At 40.5% G+C, this 18,239-nt stretch overlaps 1 protein-coding gene across 1 annotated transcript in view; it reads right to left on the minus strand.

The window, feature by feature from the left end:
- Nucleotides 1-414: 414 nt before the first annotated feature.
- The window catches only part of ELOVL4 (ELOVL fatty acid elongase 4), a 46,024-nt gene continuing 28,199 nt past the window's right edge, over nt 415-18,239 (minus strand). Inside the window, exons 4-6 of the mRNA XM_035109541.2 lie at nt 9,417-9,588; nt 7,897-8,024; nt 415-6,624 (exon numbers count right to left, since the gene is read on the minus strand). Of these exons, the coding sequence (XP_034965432.1) occupies nt 6,355-6,624; nt 7,897-8,024; nt 9,417-9,588 (570 nt within the window). The 3' untranslated portion in view covers nt 415-6,354. The remainder of the gene's footprint in view (nt 6,625-7,896; nt 8,025-9,416; nt 9,589-18,239) is intronic.

An 18,239-nucleotide genomic window follows, 5' to 3' on the forward strand; every position in this document is an offset into this window, starting at 1 on the left:
ACCAGTCCCAGGGATGCTTTGTCAGCAACTGCAGCTACTTGAAACAGTTTATTCATTCAGTGTGCATGGTCTATGGATAATGGGGCTACATTCAGAATTATAACACCTGCTCTTATTCATGTCACCAAGTATGTTCGCAATCCTGCAAACGGTTGCTGTTAATGTGTGATACTGTTCATGCATGTAGGCCACTTCATGAAAATGAGTCACAGCATGCAAAGGCACTGGTTCATTTGGAGGAATGAAGCCTTACAAGAATAAATAAGATAAAATGCTTGAGATAAACAATGGAGTCTCACCACCCCTTTAATATCATTTGCAAAAATTACATTCATTTATCCTTTGAATTAACTGCTGAGCCATACAGTGTGGCAAACCAAGGACTATCTCCCCATTACATGTCACTGCTCAGTTACTAGAAACCTGCCACATACACAAACCAGCTGAATTTCTGTGTTTTGTGGAGACAATAAAGCAAGTACAGAATCAGCAACACTCCATTGCTCTGAAATAAGTTTTAGCCTCCTGAACATCAGAAACATTTTTTTGCTCATGGTTTCTGACAAGCACATGTTACAAAGATGACTCGTCTCTCAAAGCAACTCTGGAAAATCTATTTCCTGACGTTTGTACTGTATTTGACATATATTCAAAATATTGTTTCATGCAATCAGCCAGTATCAAATCTCCCCCGACCTCGCCCAATTGTAACATGCCAAAATCCAAGCTGAGAAATGCAAGCCCAACATGCATTTAACTTAGCTGTCTATGCAGGGCGCTTGATTTATGAAAAGTACAAGATTAAAGGCCAATTGGAAAGTGCTATTGGCATATCTTGGCTCCATCTTTCCCTCCCCCCACCACTGGAAAGGAGAAAGTGATGAGATGAGTTTCAGCAGAAACGACATCTATGGTTGCAGGGCTAGAATTTTTAAAAAAGTCTTTAAAATGGTTATGACAAAATGTTGCAATGCTTACGGAGATTTCTGTGGACCCCATGACAATTACCTGCTTTGCGTACAAGGCTAAGACAAACCATGGTTTAGCACGAACAGGGAAAACATGCAGGTACGTGGAGTGTTCCTCCTCAGTCTTGGTGCTACTGTACTTTCTAGGGTTAAGCCATGGTTTGGCTTAGCGTCATGTCCAAACCTGGGCTTGCTTCACCCAACAAACCACAACAAACCATGTGTCTGTGTTTGGCCATAATGCTAAGTCAAATCATGGCTTAGTGTTGGATAGTGCAGCAGCAGCAGCAGCAGGAGGAGGAGGAGCAAGGGAGAGGAGCACTGCAGCTGCAGCCTCTACTCTGGGAACCTGAACATTTCACTTTGCATTATGTATGTACTGGGTGTGGATGTCTTTCAAAATGTTGCTGGTATCTATTAAAGATGTCTAGATAAGTATACTGTAATAGTCCCCAAATGCACCATGAATGAAAGTCCAATCGTGTGCTGAGGCAAACAAAATGAGACTTGGTGTTTGTCAAAAGTGCCCCCCTCAGTACTTTTAGCCTTTAAAAAAAAGATAGAACCCACATATTTTGAATGCTATGCTAAATATCTTCAGTTTACAAATTAAATTACATCAGACTCATCTACATGTCTACTTTGATTCCCCCCGCCCAATAAAGTATATTAATATTACAGTTGTTGTTGTTTTAATTATAAAGTTGGAGATATGATGGAGATAACATGGAGATATGATGCAACATGGCATACGGTAGAGATAACAAAAGCCATAACTGCCTGCTGGATCAGGCCGATGGCCCGTCTAGTCCAGGATCCTGTTCTCACAGTGGCTAACTAGATGCCCATGGGAAACTAGCAAGCAGAACCAGCACCCACAAGCGCACTCCCCTCCTGTGGCTTCCAGTGACTGGTATTCGGAAGCATAACTGCTTCTGACATGGAAGCAGAGCATTGCCTTCATGACTAGCAGCCACTGATACGTGGATTTGTCCAGTCTTCTTTAAAAGCTATCCTTGCCTGCTTAAAGGAGGCAGTGGTAAGACCACCCCTTAAGAAACCCTCCCTGGATCCAGAAATCTAACTCATTACCAATTGATTGCTTTCTTTCTTGGGCAACCTCTCTTGAGCTGGTGGTTGCACCCCGATCCAAGCGTTCTTGGGTGGAACCAATTTCTAGATCTATTTCAACTGGGTTTATGGCCCGGTTTGGGCACAGAGCCTGGCCTGTTGGGAGAGAGACGGGGAACTGTGTCTGTTAATTCACCTTGTTCTCTCAGTGGCTTTTTGATACCACCAGGCATAGGGGTGGGCAGCAAAACGCTGTAGTGGTTCCAGTACTAAGTGGGTGGTTGTTTTCAGAGGTTGCGGCTTATTGTTCAACCCCATGGAGTTCTCAAAGGTTCAATGTTATACTCCATGCTGTTCAACATGTACATGAAACCATTAAGTGGGGTTATCTGCAGTTTGGGAGTACTGATGACACATAGCTCTACTTTTCCTTTACAGCTGCAGGTGAGGCAGTGGATGTGCTAGACCAGTGTCTTGCCTTGGTAATGGACTGGCTATGAGCCAATGAACTGAAACTTAATCCAGATAAGACAGAGGCACATGACTATTAGAGGGTGGTTCCCTCAACCAGATGGGTGGGGTGTGGCCTACTCTTGATGGGATTATACTTTCTCAGAAGGAGCAGCATCATAGCTTGCGGGTACTCCTGGATCAATTGTGGCTTCAGGCTCAAGCGGCCTTGGTTCTGCCGAGTGCTTTCCATCAGTGCTTTCAACTTGTGGCCCAGCTGTGCCCCTATTTGGACAGGGACAGCCTCTGGTTTGGATTACTCAAATGTGTCACACAGGGGGCTGCATTTGAATACTGTTTGGAAACTGCAGCTGGTCCAAAATTCAGCAGCCAGATTCCGGACAGCCCAAATATTTAACACTCATTCTGGTCAAAACAAACAAACAAACAAAAATTCCTTCCAGTAGCATCTTTGAGACCAACTAAGTTTGTCATTGGTATGAGCTTTCGTGTGCATGCACACTTCTTCTGACACTCATTCTGGTGCAACTGCACTGGCTACCAACTAGTTTCTGGGCTCAATTTCTGGTTTTGACCTATAAAGCCTCAGGACCCCAATGACCTCAAGGGCTGCCTCACCCCACACGAACTGACCTTGACCTTGTGGTCATCATGTGAGCCTTTCTCCACATAGCTCCTCCATGTGAGAACAAGCCTTTTCAGTGATGCCTTTCCACTTGTGGAAAGCTCTACTCAGGGAGACTTGCCATCTTTATCTATGTTTAGATACCAGGCAGAAACCTTTTTTAACCCTGGATTTTGGCCCCCGTTTTGAGTGGTTTCAGGTCTATATGGACTCTGTTAGTGTGGCCTGTCTTTTTTACTTGTACAGATGTGTTTTAAAACTTTCATTTGTTGGGTTTATATTATTTCAAGTCACTTTTGTGAGAAAAGAGACTAACAAACAAATAAACATGATTCTAATTCAATCAGATCTGCCACACAGTCAAGCATGCCAGGATCCATATCTTATTGTGGAGCTATTTGCATTGTCATCAGTGCTAACAAGTGCTTTGTTTACAAGCTATGCAGGATTTGGGTTTCTGATATGCTGATGGAATTGCACCTTAGGGTTAGCGTATGTTCTCATGGATATGAATCTACAATACACAAAGACCTAGGAGACTGTGGTATGCAAAAAATAAAAAAATCAAACCAAATAAAATCAAAGTCAAAAGCCACACCACCCTGGAAGAGAATATGTTGTCTGAAATAGGTTGTTTTTTTTCTTCACCTGGATGATGACAGAACACCACACCATGCTGAAATCCTAATAGATTATAAAAAGGACAAAAGATCTGCAAACATCTTTTACTTTTTATTTCTATACATTAAGGGAATAATCCAGACAAGGTTGAGCACATGCAAGTCCCATTGATTTCAATGAAAAAGTTAAGCACATGCTTAATTCTCCCCCAATAAAATCAACAGCCCTTTAGTGTATCATGTCCCAAGATGTTTGTTGCCTGCAGGAGTAGCTGGTGGGGTGGAGCTGCATTGCGTACTTGGCTTCCCAGCATGGAGTTCTCTGCCAGTAACAGAGGGTTGAGGTTGTGGGGAGTTCGGCAGGTGGCAGGTGCTGGAGCCAACCCACTGCTTCTGCTACTGTGCCTGCTGGAAACCAAGCTACCTGCAGCCACACACCCCCTCCCTATTAGCAGCAGCGACCCCCACATTCAGAAGCCAGTTGAGCAAGGTCACCCCACCCAGATCTGCCAGCTGCCTACAACAACACCCACCTTTCGGGTCCATTTTGAAAAGCACAAAAGAAACAACCCTCATCAGAGAAGCTAGTTGATGGTCCCAGACCAGTTAAGATCTGCTGTGCATTTCCACCATGTCACCCTAAACAGGTTTATTCAGAAGTCAGTCTCACTGTGTTCCATGGGCCTACTCCCTAGTTAGGACTGCAGCCCATGTCAGTATTTCCACACCCAGTTTGGGTTACTTTGGGAGACCAGCATGCCAAATTAACCTGTAAAGGTGATTTGTGTCCAGACATTTATAATCTTTCCAATTATACTTTTGGATTGCGTTGGGGGGTGTTTTGGGCAAACCCATTAAGCAATAGACATAGTAAATATTAGGAAATGGGGGGGGGGGTTGTTCTCCTATTGTTTTTACAGACAATACAAGATGGGTAAAAGTAAAAACAGGATGTCCTGCGAGCATCTGTCTCAACTAAATAGCTTTATTTTCATGATATAAAATACATTACTAGAGAGAAATCTTTCTCATAAATATATGAGGATGGCTCTTGTATTCAGAGCAGAGAAATCTAACGACCTCCTCAGTTCTAGTTCCAGCTGTGCCTCAAACTCAATCCAAGCTGCAGCAAATCATGACTTCTCTCCACATCCATTTCCAGGGCTGTGCAAATGGAGAATCCTTACTGTACTTTCTTCACAGTTGTGCAATAAAATGTATCCAGTCCATAGCGGAGTCGAGCTTGAGGTACTCTGACAATAAGCATTAGAGGCAAGCCATAATGGTGCAGCAGAAGGAACGATGAGCAGAACAGCCATGGAAATTAGACTTAGAGAAGCTGATATGGAAGGGATGGAATCTTAACCAGCCAATATTGCTCTTGCAGTGACATGACTGCAAGAATAATCAATTACGAGTCTATTTGTACAGTACCTGTAAAAAGATCATGAGCCCGCAAGTATTACAGTACTAGAGGCAAGACCACCTTGTGAGTAAACAGTTCACAACAATATTATCTACAGTGCATTTGCTCATGGCATTTAAGCACTTGGGCCCCAATTTAACTAAATTTAATCATGACTTAAGTCCCACTGAACCCAATGGAACAAGTTGGTCGTGGCTAACTTGAGTTCTATTGTTGGGTGGAGGCTTTCAGCTGCAAGACTCTATGCTGATGATTTTCTCCTCTTTATATTTAACATGCCCAGTACTAAATAAGTAGGCCATTAGCAAAATAAAAACTTGAGTTCTGTCCTCCCTTCTACCACAATATAACATCCAACCATTTTAAGCATTAGCACCGTGGGTTTCATGCAACTGGAGACAACAAACAATAGTTTCATGACATCTTAGAAACAAGGATTGTCTTAGACTTAGACCATGGTTTGTCATTTGTTTCAGATACAGACCTTTCAAATATGTCCTCTTCATTAATGAGAAAATGCATTAAAATGCATTAAAAAAAAGAAATACCTTTTTCTAATTTGAATAGAACAAAATTTATATTGGCAGACTCTGTATTTCAAAAATTAGTATTTAATGTTAGGTGTTACTTTCAAAAAATGAAGAGGTAGGTGCAATTCCACACAAGAGAAGTTGTAACAGATATAGTGGACGAATTAGGGTAACATGTAGTTTAAGAGACTATAAAACAAAACTATGATAAAAGTGGGCAAGAAAAAAATCAATGTCCTAATTAGAGAATGATTTGGTCTTAAAACAAATGATAGGATCAGAAAGATTTATACACTATTTGTTTTTTCAAAGAAATGTCTGCTCCAACAAGTCAACGGTATCCTTGATTAATTGTAGTATTAACCATTGGATTGACAGGATATGCTTCAGTAATTATTTCTTACATTACCAACACCAGCAGTCTAAAAGTTTACATAGAGATCATGAGAGTCTTAATAATTACATAATTACAATAGAAATTTTTAAGTTGAAGGGTTGTTGTTAAAACGATCTTCATAAATAATGTTTTCTATCTCTTCAATAACCTAAAGGTCAATTGGTATAGATAGGATAACGTTTCTTTCTCTTTTACAACCAATTTGGAGGCTCCTCACTGCCAACAATGGTTAAGGCCTGGATCGAGTTACTCTCCTTTTGCTTTTTTCTGCTTTTTTCCATTTTCCACAACTAGACCATTTTCTGGTTTGCTTATACCATTTGCCACAACACCATTGGTAATCTTGCCATTCTTTACAGGCTGCTTGGGCATCTTGTATGTCCGATAGTAGAAGTCGCCAAACAAGATAATGAAAGTGCTGGCATAGAAAATGACGCCCCAGTGCATCCATTTAGGAAAGGGACAATCAATATAAATAGACATGGCCGTGTGTCCAATTGTCACGTGGAACTGAATCTGAAAAGGTAGAAAAACAGAATGTCAAAGATCCTGATCAATAGGCTTCTGCTCAATTGAATTTTATAATGTATCCGGGGGTGGGGAGAGTCTGAATATTAAACAGATATTGAAAAGAATTAACAGGCAAATTGCAAAACTGAAGGTATACTTTTAAAAATGATTCACCAACATGTCACAGAGAAATCATAATAGCTATTAGGTGGAAACGGAAAAAGAAGACACGTTTCCACTATTCTGCTATTCATAATACTCATGACCAACAACTAGCCTTTACCGTACTTTTCAGAACTGTTCTGCAGTGGCCCTCCAAACTCTGCTGAGTGACAACCATCACAATCCCTGCTGGCTATGGCTGATGGGAGATGGAACCCCAAATCCGGAGGGCCAGAGGTTCCCCATGCTTGATCTACAGCCATGTTTTTCGGAGAAGGGGGTGGTGGTCCATAAATCACCTCCCCTAATCAGGGTTGTTCCTTTGCCAGCAATATGGAGGGATTAATCTGGTCTTTAAAATCCAGAAAAGGATTGTAATAAGATAATAACATAAGAATAGCTTGCTGGATCAGGCCAATGGACCAGCTAGTTTAGCATCCTGCTCCCCCAGCGGCCAACCTTATACGTGTAAGACAACTATTTCAGGCAGCCAAACCCTTTGAGCACTGTGTAATTACTGGATTCAGTGTGAACAGATTTCGATGAATTACCGTATACTTTCCACTCTACAGTTATTTCTAATTTATTTTAAGATAATCTGCATACAAATAGGTATGTAAGATATTGTTTTGGTTTGTACAGTGGTACCTCGACATCCGAATGCCTTGACTTCCGAAGGTTTCGACTTACGAAGTCGGCAAACCCGGAAGTATTTTCGCAGCGCGTGCGTTCTGCATCTGCACAGAAGCACGAAATCACGCTTTGTGTATGCGCAAAATGGACGTTTTGACATCCGAAGGTTTCGACTTATGAAGAGCGCCATGGAACGGATCACCTTCGTAAGTCAAGGTACCACTATACTCATTTCCTGGAGCTATTTCTCCACATTTCATTGTATTCAATTCTATTCTTTCATCTGGCTAGAATACCAATCTCATTCCTGGTTGTTCTTTCATGTCTATGGTGTGATCTGTGTACAGAGGATCTTGCTTCAAGAGGTACATGGGGTGTGTGGATGCATGCATGATACTCACCTAGCTCTACAGTTCTAGCATTCAAGGTTCTAAGTATCCTAGATAATAGGTTTTGTGGTTTTTTTTAAAAAAAATTACTTACCAGCTGCATTATGGTCAAGTATCGTTTCCACCAAAGGTACTTGTGAAATTTTGGGCCACAGGCAGCTAGTCCATAGTACATGTACATAATAACGTGGATAAAAGCATTGATTTGTGCTCCAAAAAAAGCTGTTGAGAGGAAGAAACAAAAAAACAAATTTATCTGAAAGTTGCAAGAGGTGTAAGTTCATATTCTCCTTATTTCTATTGCTTCCATTACACATTAAAATAAAAGTTTAGATGATTTGGTTTCATAGGGGCATTATAATAATTACATCCTTGTATTCACAGTGGAAAGGTGTTTTCAGTTCTAAATATAAAATACGGGAAATATTTGCAATGTATATCATATATCAGCTCATGAGGGGCAACCTCAGTGGCCTACGGAGATCTGTTCTCCCTCCTTCTGTGTGAGTGCACCTGCACATAGGCAATAAGCTGAACCATCGTGGGCAACACTCCATTTTGGCACTCAGCCCTCGCCTTTTACCCTTCTCCTCTATGCGCAGGCACTTTACCCAGTCTAGCAGAATGTCCTATATTCTTATTCTCAGTTGTTTGACATCATAAATATACATGGGGCTTTGCAGAGTATAATATGAACAGGAAAAGGTTGAGGTTCCTGTCCTTAGGACCTGACAATCTAAATTAGCCTCTGCTGCATTACAACCTTTTACTTCCTTGCATGACACCCTGTGGCTCGTCTTGAGCCACACATCACCTGTAGGTAATAAAATGAGTGTTCTGGGATGGTGGTGGTGGTAGTGGGGAGATAAGGTCTGGCGTGTAAGTTGCAAAAGGTTGCCAAGTTCATTCAGTCATGCTTGCCAGGTCAGCAAAGCACCAACGATGGCTGCAGCTCCACTGCTCCCAATTGTCGCCTCCCTTTTGGGCTCTCATACCAGTCTCAAAGTAGACTCAATGAAACCAATGGACTTAATGAATGTCAGTGAGTCCACTCTGAGGATGACTTATTCAGTTACCACCTGAAATATTTTAACCACAGTGTATTTGCGATGTGCTGGCTGTTAAATAATATCAACTGTACTAAAAATACAGGGGGCATGAACGGGACTTAATTCTGAATAAACATGGATATGCTTGGGCCTTAAATCATTTAATTGCCATGGAAATATTCTGGAATAAGCAAGGCAGAATAAATGAATATCTTCTTTTTCATAGTTGCAGATTGAGCAAGCCAGACATGTGTGTTGCTTCACACAGCAAGTTTACTTAAATGACAAAAAGAAGCATTTGCATGCGAAATCCGAATCATGCATTCGTGCCCATGTGAAGTGTTTCATAATTCCTAGTAGTGCAATCATATAGTTCTTTCCTCCCCCTCATTTCCCAGAGAAGGAAGGAATATACCATTTAACTTTAGCATTCCAGAACTGAACAGGCATTCCATTCCCCCAGAAGGTAACAATATTTACACGCTACTGTCAAAATGAATATTCGCTTCCAGGTAGAGTCCCCACTTTGTACTCCTTATTTGGGAAGATAAACAAGACTACTCACCTTGCCCTCCTGCAACCCATTTTATTCCAATCCACCACAAAGTAAACATAGTGTAATGGTGATAGACATGAAGAAAACTGATTTGGTTAAACTTTTTTCTTAGGATGAAAAATACTGTATCCAGATATTCAATTCCTTTTGATACGAAGTACCACCATAAAGCCCCGGCTATCTGTAATACAGAAAGAAGAGTGTAAGAATTCACATACTAATTTGGAGTTCAGATACATGGACCATGTAGCCCAGTGTCTGCCATTACATAGACCTCTAGAGCTGAAGTCACTTACCTGAGGGTCTCTAAATATTGTATGAGAATTCCCATCAGCCCCCACCAGCACAGATCATTGGTCAACAACATCTGGAGGGCCAAATATTTCCCACACCTGTCGTACAGTCTTGTTCACTAATACCTGATTCTTTGTTTAGAGTTTCTACAAGTTTATTTGTGGCTTCATTTCAAAGAGGTAAATAAAAAAGAAATCTTTTTGGTGCATTCTCTTTCTCTTGGGGGGGAGGCTTTTAAAAACAAGATCGTGTTCTGTGAAGCCATTCATTGTGTGCTATTCGATCCTTGAAATTAATATAATATAAAATATACACACCCCACTCAGCCCCCTCATTTCACAACAATAAAGATAAAACTGTAGCTTCATAGATATGAATAGGACTTCAACTTAAAAAATAATAATACCCCTCTCAAAATGTATTGTAGTAATCTGAACATTAAAGAGCTAAATGTGGAACACAGCTTATTATTGCGAGCTGGAACAAGACTCCAGCCATTTATGGCCTTTGCCAATTTCTCCCCAGTTTCCGTCTAGACAATAAACAGCCAGTGTTCTTAATTTACAAATAAAGTGAATTTTATTCATACTGGAGTATTTAGCTACTCCTGGAAGCAAGCCCTATTTAATTCAATGGGGCTTATTTCTGAGTAGACATGTATAAAATCATGCTGTTAAATGGTGTTCCTATAAAAAACAGCTGAGCCTTAATTGATATTAATATATTAGGAAGATGGACCTTGAAAAGACAACCCTCTCCATATGTCCACCAAAATGGCTGGAGAGGGTGGGGCTCTTCAGCAGATGGAGGTGAAACAGGAAGGAGAGGGAGGGGAAAATTGATTGTGAGAGTGAATGCTTCATTTGACAATGGATTTCACCCTCTACAATTTTATTTTATTTTATTTTAATTCTTTAGAAACTGAGTGTACCACTGCTGCAGCACTGAAACCGCAAGACACCAATGCAGATCTTTTTAAAAAGGCCATTTTGTGAATCTTTTGCTTTTTTTAATCCTTTAAAAATTCTTTTATGGCTATAAAGAAATAGGTAGATAAAAGGCCCATGACTCCAGCACTGATGCACACTTCTCCCCAGTTTTATTTTTCAAAAAGCAGCAAGCATGTCGTCTTGGAACAAGGCAACCTCCCTCTACAAAAGAAGATATCGTTGCAGTTCACTTTGACTGTCCAATTAATCCATGGCACACTTTTAATTTAACCCCCTTTAAGGTAAAAACACCTTAGATTTAAAGTACTCGTAACAAAATAAATGCACACTTACAGGTGTTCTAAGTCTGTAAACTGTTAATGGCAAAACTTATATATGTTTATTCAGAAGTAACTGCTCCTGAGCTCAGGAAGGTTTTCACCTAAATAAGTGTGCATAGGAATCAAGCTTAAAGCACTTGGCTGGGGTGACCCTATACACTATGCATGAAGTTACAGCCTTTGAGTATATTGGATTAATAGATTATTAATAGGACAAGCAACAGGATAGTAATTATAGTAGGTAACTCCTTCCTGACTGTTCAGTCTTTCAACACTGCAATACTAATAATAGGTAGTTATTCTACTTAATTTAGTGACCGTTAGTTCTTTTATTACAGGGAAAGTTTTTTGTAACGGTCCCTTATTTGATCTGTCTCACACATGAAGCAGGCTGCAGGATCTAGTCAAGATTCTATAATCTACCATGCAAACCTGATGGATCCATACCTGCGTTCTGCCCTTTATTTGTTTTTTTAGAGCTCCACTCATCTTTACATTTAAAACAGTATTTTACAAATAATAGTGTATTACTACACTGCCATTTTCCAACTCGAAAGAGTGATACAGTTTTTCCTTTTCTCCGTATTTTGAACATTTCTTCCTTGGGCATTTCTAATTAACACTGAAGAACCAAAAAAGACCAACTACTTTTGTCAAAGAAGCATTTAAGAGTTTGGCTAATTCTGCACTGGTGATCTGGCAAATCGGATGAAAGCACTTTTTGCTTTCAGTTAACTCTATTCCAAATTCTTGCCTCTTTCCCCAGACACTTTTGATATCAATGGTCCTCAAAATTGTGTGGGATATAAATAAAACCAGTTTGTTTCCTTCCCTACTTGTTGCCAGACTCGCTCTGAGTCTTATAAGGCAAACTATTTGGGATACATGCGGGTGTAATGGGAAAGTAGAGGGAAGATGAAGGGAGACACCCTACAGAGCTAGGAGTTCCCAGATATAAAGGTTATCCAGAAGTGGTTTTAAAATGCACATTGCTCAAGAAGTAGCATTGTTTGCCCTAAGCCAGATAGTCATGTATTTAACTCCCACATCAAAGCCTGTGCTAACACCCACTAATGATAGCTATAGTACAGTAAGTACTCTGAAGAGCGCAGCACTGATTAAGACACCACCTTTTGGGAGAAGATAAAAAACAGAATGCTACCTTCATTTTCATTAACCGATCAAATAAAGTTTTGACACTTACAAAGAGTATTCAAGATTCTTACTTTAAAATGTATATACAGCAAGTACTAAGGGTTCTTTCAGAGTATACCCATTTAAATTGATAGGCACGACTAACATAGGTTCATTTATTTCAGTGGGTCTACCTGGAGTATGACTTAGTTGCATACAACTAGGAATTTTAACATGCTACTGCTCTTACAGAAACCTGAGTGACACAACCTGTGCTTGAAAGATGGATGTTTAGAATTGTTTAGTAGACTTGCAAATTTGGATAATAGTTTGTAACTTTTATATTACAAACGTTTACTATTACTATATAAACATAACAAACCTAAAAGGAATGATCAGTGCTTCTCTTACCTATGAAAAATACTATTGTGGGTGATTGTGCAGTGATTTTCCAGAAATGCATGCCTTTCCCTGCTCTGTTATGTGGAGTTCTTGCATTCAAAGTACGTCTATATTAGGTTTGCCATATGTCCAAAAAATACCGCATTAGTACAGAAATTGGACGCCGGGGGAACTTTTTAAAAAATGTATTTTTATCAAAGATTTTCTTGATTTACAAAATGCCTCTCTCTTATTTCCCCCTCCCAATGTAACATTTTTTACAAATCAGTTTCATTTGTCGAGACATTAGGAAGAAAGGAGGGGAAGAGGTGGGGGGGGGGGTCGGGTGGCGATGTTTCTATTTTACTTAATATATGTGGGGGTTTGTGTCAGCATTGCTTGTGCAGGTTCTCTGCTGTCCGCTTGTGTTCCCTTTGGTGGTGAGAGAGGTTGGGGTTGGCCTAGGGTGTGGTTGTTCATTTGTGGTTAGCTGTGGTGATCTTTGTTTTCATGTGTGAGTGGGGTATGTGTGTGTTTTGGATCAGGTTAGCCATATCGATTTGTATGCTGTTGGTGGATTGTTGTCATTGTCTTGTTGGGCTGTGTATATGATAACTTTTTTAAATGTTAGAGATCTCTGGAATTTCCTGAATGTATGGCAACTTGGGTATTTTCAGTTTTCTGGTTTTTCCCTGTTTAAAAAAAAAATCTGGGGGAGGTTGTGACCCAGCAGGAGTGGAAGTGATGAGAGGTCACTTCCCTTGGCCAGGGAGGAGGGGCAGAGTGAGGAGATGGGGGGGGGACCCTGTGCCAGGGGTGTTCCACGGGTGGCTCAGATGCAGCAGCGGAGGCAGTGAGAGAAGTTCTGCAGCTGGGCGCTCGGGAGCTGCTAGCGTGGCCACCTCACCCAAGAGGGAGGTCCACTCCTGCTGAGGACTGAAGGGGCAATTATAACCACTGTAATATGCTTCAGAAACCTAACTCTGGAAATGTCAAGGGGACAAGTAGCACCTACATTATTTTTAATATGCATATAAGTTGAAAATATACTATAAAATCTGGAAATGTTTGCCCTTTGTTTGCCCTTCTGGATCTGGAGTAAAAATGTGTGACAGGGTAGAGACTAGATTCTCTTCAAGGGTATGTAAATGTCTTAAATAAAATTATAAACAAATACCGCTTGGGTAGTAAACTTCAATTGCTATGGTCTGGGTTCACATATCATCTAAACTATAATTTAAACAAACTATTTCATTTCATTTTCCCAAAGCAAACTATGAGCAGCAAATGAAGACCAAACCTTGGCTTCTGCTTATGATTTATTTAAAGAAAAACCAACTGTGAGCCTGGGTTCAGAGAACATGGCAAGCCAGACCATGGCTTCCTTCCTACCTGCAAAGTAACAGCAGAAGTAGAGGAGGAGCAGAGCACCTACCATTTCAGCAGCATGTGCAGCACACTAATGGTTCACATTAAACCATGGTTTATTTTAACCATGGTTTATTTTAACTATGGTTTAATGTGACATGTGAAATCGCACTGTGTTTTAGCAGAAATGACTAACATTTAAGTGCATTTAGGATGAGAGCATAACAATTCAATCAGAAGGATGTCCCAATTGGTTCAAGTAGGACTGCAGTCTTAATATCCTGGAGGAATTAGCCAGAGAAAGTTAAGTGTGCCTAAGGCTGCCATTCATGCCCCATGGGATTAATCCCCATTGAGTACACTGGAGCTTATTTTCAAATAAACAGATCAGGCTGCATGCCTGATGGGGATCAAAAGAACATGGTTAACCGCTTCAGTCATAAACCTCAAAACCTATCAATCATTCTCTGTATTAGCGCACTCACTAAGGTTTCGCTCTGACCAGAATGAAATGCCAAACCAAATCTGAAGAGCAGTTATTTCCTAACTGTGAAAGAGTGATTAAAAAGAAATGAGATGCACAACATTCTATCTGCCTCTGTTGCATTTCATAAGGACTTTGCAGATAGGAGACAGAGATGGTGAGGGAAATCAAATAGGCACTGTTCTCTAAAAGGGTCTTCATGATGTATAGGCTAGTGCAGGCATCCCCAAACTGCGGCCCTCCAGATGTTTTGGCCTACAACTCCCATGATCCCTAGCTAACAGGACCAGTGGTCGGGGAAGATGAGAATTGTAGTCCAAAACATCTGGAGGGCCAAAGTTTGGGGGTGCCTGGGCTAGCGTTTGGTTCCTTTGCTTGATAGTAAATAAGCTCAGCACTGTACGAAGTCTAGAACTCCGCCATTCAGATGTACAGTTCTTCTCCTGACATGGGAATGCAACTGACCACAGACTTCACTGACTCCTTTCAATTTTCCAGCTCCAAATAATTAAAATTCCCCATGACTGCTTATGCCTAGATTTCCCACAGCTCTGCAAATATACCTTGTGACCTTTCAGTCCAAGAACATTAAATAAATGCAGATTTTATTTTACTACCCCGTTGTAAGTCATCTGCTTTCCTTTTTTTGTGGTTTTTTTTTGCTGAGATTCAAAGTGAAATAAAAACAGTAATTTAGCCAGCATTTTACCTGAGGATATATGTAACTATTATTATCTCAGTTTTCATATGAGAGAGAGAGAGAGAGAGAGAAAAAAAAGATAAAGTATTTAGCAAGTTTGCCCAAGGCCAGAGAGGCAATCACTGACACAGATGAGAACATACAGGTTTACATGTATTATGCTCTAAATTGTGGTAATAGGTTAAGAACAGGGAGGTTGAGTTGTTGGAAAGCACAGCAAAAATAGTAGGACACAATTGTTAAATTGTGCTATAAACTTCTAATAAAAGCTAGTTTGACAGACAGTTATGACATAATAACACATTCTAAAATGCCTAAAATGTTCTAAATATCAGAATTATATCAGAAATGTGTATAACTATTCCCCTGTCCCAGCAAGCATTGATACACGTAAAATCTAAGTCTGTTAAGACACCAGATGGCATAGAAAGATTACATTAACAACTACGATTAAAGGGTCAGTGAGAGGTCCCTGATCTTCGTACCTTGCACTTCAGAGTCAACTTCACGTTTGTGATAACTTATTTCACTGGGAGTTCTTTTAACAGTAGGTTTTTGCTTCCTTTGTTCTATGCCTGAGTAGTGCCAGCACGAGCCTTTTTTGCATGGGTACTACCAGTACATAGCTTGTGGTGGGGTTTGCCGGGGGGCAGGGGGCGGGACTAATGACAAGAGGCGGAGAAATAATAAAGTACAATCTACCAGTAAGCAGAATTTGCAGAGCACAACTTCTTTTGTATTCTTTCATTTTAAGGAAAAGAAGTACACTTTGAGCTAGATGATCACAGAACAAATTGTAGCCATCAACCCTCCCTTGCTTCTGCTGTTGCTGCAGTACCATGAGCTAAGCCGTGGTTTAGCATAGCATTACATGCAAACATGGGCTTGCAGTTTGTCTTGCTCGAAACAAACAATCAGCAGCAACCAAGGCATGTTCTTAGCTAATTGAATGTAGGTTAGGGAAGATAAATCACAAGCCCAGGTTTGCGTCTATGGGTTGGTTCCCAGTGACAGGGAGGCACTGGTGGGAGTAAAGGAGGAGCTAAGTGGGTGTGTTTTTCTAACTGTGCACCAGACACTTGCTTATTCAAGCTTAGCTATAGCATTATGTGTGAACCAGGCAATGAAACACTGCTGGGTTGTGGCAGGGCATTACAATACCAACCTTAATTATAAGGCAGAATGCTGAACTTTCAGTGTCAGAATGCCACAGGACACAAACATTAAAGAAGGATGTTTATTTCCTAGTCTTTGCTTCCTAGTTCTTATTTCAATATTTGCAAAACTTTAGTTAGAAAAATTTATCACACTTAGTCAATATTAAAAAACAAACACAACACAGAGATCTGTTGTAATATAGAAGTAATATAATCCTTGATCCAAGCATACAAGTAACATCTTCCTTGATCCAAATATTTAGCACCATAGAACATTTTGCACCATCACCAATATTGTGAACATTCTGCCTCAAAAGATGACACACACACCAAAACATCACAAGTTCATCAGCCTACAGCGTGCACAGAAGTCTTTGCTGTGTGGTGTAAGTACCAAAGATAGTTCCATTTTTGGTCTACTACTTCCTAAAACCCTTTCTAAAGTGTGAGCAAGGTCCATGGGAGACTATTCAATGCTGCAGAGAGATTCTTCATTTTAATTCTTAATGAATGTTGCATAGCAGCAGCAGCAGCTACTTGATGCGCTGATAGTATTTCTCAAAGATACCTATCTGTGCTTGAATGTAGGTGTTTTTCTGAACTGAGGCCAAGTGGAAATTCTGCTTCTGCGTATGACATAATTAACAGGAGAGAGGAAACTTCTAGTCATTAGATTCAGGGAGGGAACTAAATTATTGTTGCTAAATCCCTTGATTATATCAGTAGATTCATGTTATAGCAACTAGAATTAAGGTCCGTCAAAACATGCTGAAACAAAACTCAAATGTTGCCTCCCTAAATGTAATACAATGCAGTTGGTAGAAGCTGATACAGTTACGGTAATGTATAAATAACTAAGTACTGGGACTCCTCATTTTGAATCTGTTTTCCAGCTTTCAGCCTCTCATGGATTCATACAAATAACTGGAAATCAGTTTACAAGAGGCTATGTACGGAAATTCTTTGTACACCTACATCAAAAGCACAGTCCAGCTTGCTGTTGCTGCAGAATTTTGGTTATTATTTCTAAAGATCAGATTCACACTTGTGTTTTGTGACTTAGTATTAATGCCAAACTGCCTGCCTACAATGGTTCAGCAGATTTTCACCACAGCAACACAAACCCAAAGCAGAGTTGGAAAAGTGAGATTTAAAATGCCTGAATTATCAGCATCTGATCTTAGGTGTGGAACAATATTTGCATTTGAAGCTTTATCTGAATCTACATCTCTGGGAGAGCTTCTTATGGAGCAACCTAAAGCGTCTTCCATTTTCTATGGAGTAACCTGTAGCAGCATCTTCATATCGCAACCAGGACATAAAAATTGAATAGAAATGAATGGTAATTGGGGGCCATCAACTGGTAACCCAGAAACAGTCACCATGGGGTCACTGACGAGCATGACCTGGCACTTACTAGCAAGTAAATGCGTTTCAGCTAGGAGTGTACAACTGTCAATGAAGACATCTTACTATGAAGTAGTCATATGATTTTTATCTATAGTAGGTGTTGTGGGTGTGCAGAAGACTGTGATGACTCCTTAGCCAAAAGGGAAGGATTCTGGCCTTGTCCAAGGTGAAGTTGGATCTGTACAAGGTGCCCTGAACTGAAGCAGGACCCTACAAAGTGCTCCAATGCTCCATGGAGCCTTGGCAATTTGTCCATCCAAAAAGCAAGTATCTGCTAAACGCAAGAACAATAGCTAAGCTTAGCATATTTAATTGGGTGCACAAACACTCGCTGTTATAAGCAACCAAGAGCCACATACTACACCTGTAATTTGTCACCATCGTTAACATCATACACAACCACACCTCTATAGCTAATAACAATCCATTATTGTGTTTGATCATATGTGGTGCCGACAGCAACCCGGAAGGAGGGGTGGGGCAATGGGCAGATGTGTTGGCAGCAGCACTGGATGTTTTCAGTTTCCCCAACGCCAAACTCAAACACACCTCTATTGCCGCAGGCAACAGCGGAGCTACATAGCAGCTACAGGTTTCCTGGAGATGTTGAGGACTGAACCTGCGACCTTTTGCA

This window comes from Zootoca vivipara, chromosome 3 (genome assembly GCF_963506605.1).
Source record: "Zootoca vivipara chromosome 3, rZooViv1.1, whole genome shotgun sequence".
In the NCBI taxonomy this organism is placed as follows: Eukaryota; Metazoa; Chordata; class Lepidosauria; order Squamata; family Lacertidae; genus Zootoca; species Zootoca vivipara.